Source organism: Myotis davidii, unplaced genomic scaffold (genome assembly GCF_000327345.1).
Source record: "Myotis davidii unplaced genomic scaffold, ASM32734v1 scaffold18, whole genome shotgun sequence".
Taxonomy (NCBI): domain Eukaryota; kingdom Metazoa; phylum Chordata; class Mammalia; order Chiroptera; family Vespertilionidae; genus Myotis; species Myotis davidii.
The window spans coordinates 6,442,032-6,450,677 of record NW_006292696.1 but is presented as its reverse complement, the minus strand read 5'-3'; the positions used below and the strand labels follow the sequence as shown (position 1 = coordinate 6,450,677).

The following is an 8,646-nucleotide window of genomic DNA, read 5'->3' as shown; positions in this document are numbered from 1 at the left end:
GAAAATGCATTGCTTGGTAAAGGAGGCAGTGAGATGATCTCATTTTATAGCTAAGTCAGCAAGGAGAAGAAAGTCAAACTGAGGTCTCCTTTTGAGACTAGGTTGTTGGTAAGAGTGGTTAATCGTGTCAAAAGCTACCAAATTTTGACACTACCAAATTTTGAAAATTAGGACAATGTTGGCTCCTTAAAATTGTTTAAATAATTTCTTTTTTAAAAATATATATTTAATTGATTTATTACAGAGAGGAAGAAAGAGGGATAGAAAGTTAGAAACATCGATGAGAAAGAAACATCGATCAGCTGCCTCCTGCACACCTCCCACTGGGGATGTGCCCGCAACCAAGGCACATGCCCTTGACCGGAATCGAACCTGGGACCCTTCAGTCCACAGGCCGATGCTCTATTCACTGAGCCAAACCGGTCAGGGCCATTTTCTTCATTGAATCTGAAAAAAGTTGTTAAAGAATATATTTAAAACTGAAATTTATTGGATGTTCACTTGGGGCCAGCCTCTATGCTAAGTATTGCACATGGGTGGGCTCATTTCATCTTCACAAAATCCTTAGAAATCACCCTATTATTTTATAGATGAAATATTTTTAAGGTATTGTTTTTACCCATTAAGTTGATTTTTTAAATTTTTATTTTTCAATTACAGTTGACATTCATATTATTTTGTCTTAGTTTCAGGTATATGGCATCATGGTTAGACAATCAGGTACTTTGCAAAGTGATCCCCCTGGCACCATACAAGTTATTGACTATATTCCTTATACTGTACTTTTACATCTCCATGACTGTTCTATAACTACCAACTTGTACTTCTTAATCCCTTCACCTTTTTCGCCCAGCCCCCTACTTCCCTCCCCTCTGGCAACCTCAGTCTGTTCTCTGCATCTGTGAGTCTGTTTCTTTATAGATGAGACTAGAGGCCCGGTGCACAAAATTCATGCACTGGATGGGGGGGGTCCCTCAGCCCAGCCTATGCCCTCTCGCAGTCCAGGACCCCTTGGGGGATGTCTGCCTGCCTGGGGTATCAGGCCGAGGGGATATCCCCGGGGCGGGGGGAGGGTGGTTGGAATCGGGCCTAAGCTGGCAGTCAGACATCCCTCTCGCAGTCTGGTGCTCCCCTTGCTCCTTACCACCTGCCTGCAGTGGAGGCAGGAGAGGCTCCTGCCACCACCTCTGCACTCACCAGCTGTGAGCCCGTCTTTGGCTGAGTGGAGGTCCCCCTGTGCACTGACCACCAGGGGGCACCTTTGGCGTTGAGTGCCTGTCCCCTGGTGGTCGGTGTGCATCATAGTCGTTCTGCTGTTTGGTCAGTTTGCATATTAGGGCTTTATTATGTAGAATATTGAGGATGTTTAGCTGTTGAAACATTGCAGCTCCATCCTGGGCCATTTGGAAATGCATTCCCCCCCTTCTCTGCTGTCTTCCTTCACTTTGTTCATTTCCCACAATTTCCAGAGAATTGGCCTCCCTTGAAGGTCAGCTCTTTTACACATAACTTATACCAAAGAACATTTGATCCCTCCCCCCCATTCCGTCTTTATTTAAACACATACTATTTATAGCAATTTTGGATAAGAACTGATAAGGAGGATCTGAGCATATTCCAAATGGGTTTAGAATGTAAAAACATAGCTGAGGTAAAATGGGGTCGGTGCTGCTGTGTGCTCAGGCTAGCATAGGTGGCCCTACAGTCAACCCCACAGAATGGTTGGGAGATGTAATCTGGCAACAGACAGGTTGGTGTCTCTCACTCCTCCAGACCACTCCACTCTCCTCACCTGCTCCAGTCACCCTGGAGACTGACCTCTGTGGACTGCCCTACTCCGGTTTCCTTGCCCTCTGGCCTCCATTGGTTTGGTTAACAAGAAGCCTCAGCAGTTGATGGGGTGAAGGGAGGAGAGCGGGGTCAGCATATTTGTTCTTCTGGCTTCCTCCTTGGGGTGCTGCTTGGGGCTTCCTCTGTCCCCGCTACAGGTCCTCTTCTCTGGAGGCAGCCTTCTCCCACTGGCCCTCTGCTTCCACATTCATATGGCCACTCCCCTCCTGCTCTCCAGGCCTCAGTGTGGTAACTGCTCCGTGGCTGTTATTTCCTCGGTACCACTTCCCGTGGTTCTCCCAAACCTGACCCACACTATTTTTAAATTATCCTTTTGTAAATCAGCCCTGCTTGCATGAGCTTAATGTGAGTGTGATGTGTTTGATCGCTAACTGACATCTTATTCATCTTAGGCACCTACCACAGTGCTAGGCAATAGCAAGTGAATGGTAACTACTTATGAAATAAATGAAGGCTCTCTATAACTCCTTCTAGCAGTATGCGTATGCTTCTGTTATTTCCCAAGCCAACTACATACCACGACTTGGAGAGAACCTCAAAGTCATTGAAGACACACACACATGCACACGCACAGGCACATACATGCACACGCACACACATGCACACACACAGTGCTGCCACCAAGGGGTGGCTCTGGGGAGCAGGCTACAGTGCACTTCCCTCAAAGCCCCTGCAAATAAACATAGACTCTAATTGAAAATATGTGCTTTCTGTGCAAATGCAGCTTCAACTCCAACCCTGTCTTCCTGATCATCAGACCGCCTTCTTGAACCCGACAAGGGAATCCACAGCTCCCTCTGCCCATGCATACCCTCTCACAGTGAGTGTGCATGGCCCATCTTGCTGGGTGGAGTGTATTCTGCCCCTTCAGAGTGGTGGACCTCAGAGCTTTGGAAGATTCCAGAGAGAGCAGGGTCTTCAGGATAACTGCTCTGAGAAGCAGTCTGTTCACCTACCCCCTTTACAAGTTTCCTGTCTGGATCACTTGCCAGCGGGAGCCAGGCCAGAGGGGAGTCCCGTGAAGGATGGTGTGAAGCCACAGGCTTTCTCTTCTGTGCCTAGAGGTCCTCTGGAGCCTGCACTGGTTCCTGCAGGGAAATGGACATTGGCATTTGGTGAACTGAAAGGTACAGGGAGGGCTCAACTCACCCAAAATATAATAACCTGGCTTTCATACCCCAAAATATAATAACCTGGCTTTCATATCCCTGAGATTTTAAGGGGGAGGGGAAGATCATCTATTTCTGTCCAACTGTGACTGCAGACTGAATTATAATTTCCACATGTCGCCCACAGAGCAGACGACAGTGAATGAGTCTGAACAATAATCTGATACTGGGAGCAAGACAGAAATCATCTCCAAATTGGTTTCTCTTCCACCAGGTTGCCTCTCTCAAATCCCCTTGATATGCTGCTTCCAGAATACATTTTTAAACACAAATTTGGCCTTCTTGTCCTGGCGAATGTGGCTCAGTTGGCTGAATATTGTCCCATGAACCAAAAGGTTGACGGTTCATTTCCAGGTCACGGTGCATGCCCAGGTTGTGGGTTCAGTCCCCTGACAGGGTGTGTGCATGCAGGAGGCAGCCAATTGATGTTTCTCTCTCTCTCCCTTCCTTGATCTCTAAAAAAAAAAATCAATAAAAACACATTGAAATTTTTTTGGCTTTCTCTCCTTGCTCAATGATAACTTTTGTTTCTATAGGTAGAGTTCCAATTTTTTAATTTTTTTTTTTGTCTTTTGTAACATGGTCCTTGCCTAGATTTATAGCCTCGGTTTCAATTTGCCTACCCTTTCTATCATCCTCGCCCTTGCCCAGACCACACACACGCACGCGTGCACACATCAATGGTGAATTGATAATAGCTTCCCAATACATTCTGTTTCCTCTATCCCTCTATCTGGAAAGTATTTCTCTTATTTCTGCCCAACTGCTTATCTCTTTTTTTTAACTTTATTTTTTTATTTATTTTTATTTTTTCCCCTCCAGTTGCTTGTCTTAAAAAAAAACACATAATTCATCTTCAAAACTGAGTCAGACATTATATCTCCTATGGCAGTGCTTCCCAAACACATGTGCATAGAATTTCCTGTGGATCTTGTTAAAATGATGATTCTCATTCAGCAGGTCACTGGGTGAAGCCGGAGACTATGCATTTCTCACAAGCTGGTCGTGCTGCTCTTTCTGGTCCAGGGACCACCCTTAAAGCAGCAGGCGACATCACCTTCCTCTATTAAAAGTGTTAGATTCCACCAGTTTTCTGAACTCTTCTCTTCTTTGACCATATTTTTGTTGTTGCTCTAATGCTATCTATCTATATAAAAAACCAGGCACCAGAACGCTGCACCGACCAGAATGACTTGGGGCTGGCTGGCCAACCTCCCACAACCCCTCCCCTGGCCACTGACCCGATTGGCCCCTCCCACCCCAATTGGGGGCAGGGCCTGACAGCCAATTGCTCCCCCACTCTATTTGGGGGTGGGGCCCACCAGCCAATCGACTGCGGACCCTCCCCCCAGCCAGCCCAGCCCTGATTGGGCCCCGATCTGGGCGGGCTGGCTGGCCAACCTCTCACCATCTCCTCCTCCCAACAGGCCTGGCTCGGATCCTCCCCAGTTGGGGCCGAGCCGCCGGACCCCACCCATGCACAAATTCGTGCACTGGGCCTCTAGTATTATACATAATCTTATTTGTTTATATGTCTTCCTTCCCAAACATACATGCCATTTCTTTTTTTTAATTAAATTTATTGGGGTGACATTGATCAACATGAACATATAGGTTTCAAGTGTGGGTTTCTATGTTACAAACTCTGTATATTGCACGATGTGACCACCACTCAAAGTCAAATCTTCTCCTGTCACCATATATTAGGACCCCCGTCCCCCGCCACCCACCTACTATTCTTAAAGGTAAAGACTGTGCCTTTTCTGCAGCTCTCAGCACAGCATGTCATAGGAACATAGGAAGCATTTGATATTTACCTGTTGAACAAATGTTGACTGACATACAGTTTTTACTTGTCTGTGGAACATGAAATCATTTAACCATGTTTATTTAAGGAGAATCTGTGACTGTTTGACATTTGGACAAATATGAAACCCAGGCCATACACACTCTAGTTATTAAAACGACAGCTTTATTTGCTGGATTCCACCGTTAACTCTGTGTGCTTTATGACGGGTAAGAGATATTGGTAATATTTTTACTGTGAACACTAGCCACGACTGTACACTAATAAATATCCAACCTATGCATATATAAATACATAGTCTCCAAAGATACAAAAGGCAAAATGCACCCAGAACCCAAACCTTGTATAAGGGCATTCCAAGGAACACATGGCACCATTTTCAAAATCTCAGAAAACTAAAAATAACAACAGGCCGAAAGCCCATTTTGCAGGATAGGGCAGTGGGAGGTGAACTCTCTGCACACCTTCGGTTAAGGCCCCAATGACTCTGAGCCTGGACACGGTAATACCATGCAAGGGGGGAGTTTTCTAAACCAGACCACAGAAATCTGTCACCTCTGACGTCTTCCTTCTAGGCTGGATGAGAAAGCCTCTCTAATGAAGGTTTCCCAAAGAAAATGTACAAACAAGTACACAGGGGTGATTCTGGATAACTTGAGTAAGATCATCTTCTGAATGACAGCGTTTACTTGGGGCTCCCAGTTTCACAATCATTATAGTTAACATCTGACTCTCCAGCCAGTCAAAATGTCACATGGGTAAGAAAGAGCTGATTGCAACACCATCCAACAATCACGCCAAGAGTTTTGTCTAAACACTGGAGGAAAATTGCACTCTCTTACATCAGGGAATACCTTTCCCACAAAGTGTCCCAGAAGACCGCAGCCAGCTCAACACTGGAATAATTAAAGAGCCTCTACACTTCTGCAGGAGAGTCTTTCCAAGCTGCTTTGAAGCTCCCCTATAAATGGCTGCGTGCAACATGGCTCTGGTGGGTTGTGTGAATCAAAGGGTTAATTGGGTAAGTCCAAACTCATTAACTTTGACGACAGGGAGGCTAGAGATGAGGAAAGAGAAGATCCTATTCTGAGTGGGAGGGCTACAGTGCCAACCATAGGAGCAACCTTTTTTTCTGGTGGTGCTTTGTTTATGTCTTCGTTGGCTTTCTCTGCCTTTCCCCTCTGCTGTATTTGTCTCCTCTGCAATCCCTTTCATCCTCTGTAAAAGACAGTGTTGAGCAGGAAGAAAGAAACTGTGCACTGGAGTCAGACAGATGTGCGCTAGAATCCTGGCCTTTATATTTCCTAGCTCTGTTGCTTCTGGCAGGTGTCCTGGCTTATTAAAGCCTCAGTTTTACTGTCTGTAGAATGGGGTGAACTCAGGGTGAATTGCAGAGAAGGCTTATAGCTCAGTACATTTTCTCTTTGCCTATTTAGGTGCTCAGTCCACAGTGGCCATTGCTACACGAGCACCTCACTTAGTGCCTGACTCAGTTTACATCCATATGGTTTGGGAAAGAACAGACCCCTTGTTCCTCTCCCAGAACTTTGGGATACTTCAAGTCTCAACTGTAAAGCTGTGAATTTCTAGGGCTTAAACAGGTTTGTATTTCTCTACAAGGCCATGCTGCACAACGCAAGGCTGCCCTCTGTTGTTGATGGAAGAGTGCAGACAGGGGCCTGACTCCTGGAGGCGGGGTGGCAGGTGACAGAGTCCTCAGAGTCTGTGTTCAGAAGCAGCCATTTCCTCCTAGGATGCCTGCGGGCGTTCTGTGCAGAGGGGAGGGAGGCATAGTCACCTGCCTGGCTCGGTACTAAAGGGGAACAATTGGTGTGGTAACAATATAAGGTCTTTCTCAGCGGGTTCCCTACCATCAGATGCCCTCTTTCTGCGCAGACACCAGATACCCAACGCTCCCCCCGTGGGATCAGAATTGTCCACCCAAATCCATAAGGCTGCCTTCAAGGAGAAAGGTGGCGGTGTGCTCCGAGTAAAACCTCACATAGCTGCTTCTCAGAATATCCGGCCTCTGATGTGAGCAGCTGCTCCTCCCTCCACGTTGGCAGGAAGCTGTGGCTGACAGCATCATGCGAGGAGCTCGCTCTTTCTGACCTGAATTAACTCACAGTTCTCCTTGATCAGGAGGCATGCTGCTTTTCTTCTTGCCCCATCCCTGGGATTTTGTGTTGTCAAGTCAAATAAAAAGTCCCTGACCACTAACCTTAGATCCATGGTTAAAATAATAATAATAAAACAACAATCCAGGGTCCTACCCACTCTCTTTCTCTAAGAAAAAGTGCAAGAAAGGTTGCCTGAAAGCTGTCAGATGGAGGTTTGTGCACCACCCGAGATAAGAGGCTGGAGGGAGGGTGGAGACATGGCCGCTGCCTGGCCTGGCTCCCAGTTCATTGGCTGAGGCTCCTGCTGGTGGCGGAGTGCCAGCCTCTGTCAAGGTGCTGCCTCCCTGGCAGCTCCGGGACTGGCACCAGAGGCCAACTGCCCCTGGGGAGTCCTAGGCTGGTGGCAGCTTTTAATGCTCTGTGGAGGGAGGACTTCTTCTGGCTCAGGATCTGCAGCTGAGTCTCTGCTAAAGTCCCAATTCTGCAATTTCACCCAGTTGACTGAAGAGTCTGGAGAAGGGTGGCCGGTCTTCAGGTTTCTGGAGAAGGAAGAAAAGAACTCTGTGAGTTCCTTGTACTTGTGTGCCATGGCTAATTCCAAAAGCAAACTAGACTTCACCAGCAACACCCTCTGCTGATTTTAAAATATGCTTTTAAAATGGTGCCGGACCAATTAGACACCCATATTCGATACAATGATTTTAGACGCATACATATATCCTTAACAAAAATCAACTCAAGCTCAGCTGGTGTGGCTCAGTGGTTGAGCATCAACCTGTGAATCAGGAGGTCGAGGTTCGATTCCTGGTCAGGGCACGTGCCTGGGTTGTAGGCTTAATCCCCAGTGTGGGATGTGCAGGAGGCAGCTGAGCAATGACTCTCTCTCATCATTGATGTTTCTATCTTTCTCTCCCTCTCCCTTCCTTTCTGAAATCAATAAAAATATAATAAAAAAATAAATTAACTCAAAAGGATCATAAACCTAAATGTAAAACTTATAAAAATTCTAGAAGATAATATAGGGTGACCTTGGGTTTGGCAATGACTTTTTAGCTACAACACCAAAAGCGTGATTCATAAAGGGAAAAAAAATTGATGTTGAACTTTGTTATAATTTAAAAACTTCCACTCTGTAAAAGACACTGTTAGGAGAATGAGAAGACACGCCATAGGCTGAGAGACAATATTTTCAAAACACACATCTGATAAAGGACTTATATCTGAAATATACAAAGACCTCTTAAAACTTAAAAGCCTTGTATGCATGCATATAAGCATAACCAATGGACACAGACAATGGGGGGTGGAGGGGTGAAGGCCTGTGCTGGGAAGTGGGCTGGGAGAGGTCAATGGGGGAAAAGGAGATATATATAATTCAACAATAAAGAATTAAAAAAATAATAAAAAAGTAATAGCTTCAAAAAACCCCAAAACTTAAAAACAAGAAACAAATTACCTGATTTTAAAATGGGCAAAAGATCGCCCTTACCGGTTTGGCTCAGTGGATAGAGCATTGGCCTGTGGACCGAAGGGTCCCAGGTTCGATTCCAGTCAAGGGCATGTGCCTTGGTTGCGGGCGCATCTCCAGTGGGAGGTATGCAGGAGGCAGCTGATCCATGTTTCTCTCTCATCGATGTTTCTGACTCTCTATCCCTCTACCTTTCTCTCTTTAAAAAATTACTAAAATATATTTAAAAAC

The 8,646-nt window shown here is 45.9% G+C and overlaps 1 protein-coding gene across 1 annotated transcript in view; it reads right to left on the bottom strand.

Annotated features, from left to right (window-relative positions):
• Nucleotides 1-6,197: 6,197 nt before the first annotated feature.
• ITK (IL2 inducible T-cell kinase) overlaps nucleotides 6,198-8,646 on the bottom strand; it is a 50,644-nt gene continuing 48,195 nt past the window's right edge. The window contains exon 17 of the mRNA XM_015565663.1: nucleotides 6,198-7,486. Within this exon, the coding sequence (XP_015421149.1) occupies nucleotides 7,415-7,486 (72 nt within the window). The 3' untranslated portion in view covers nucleotides 6,198-7,414. The remainder of the gene's footprint in view (nucleotides 7,487-8,646) is intronic.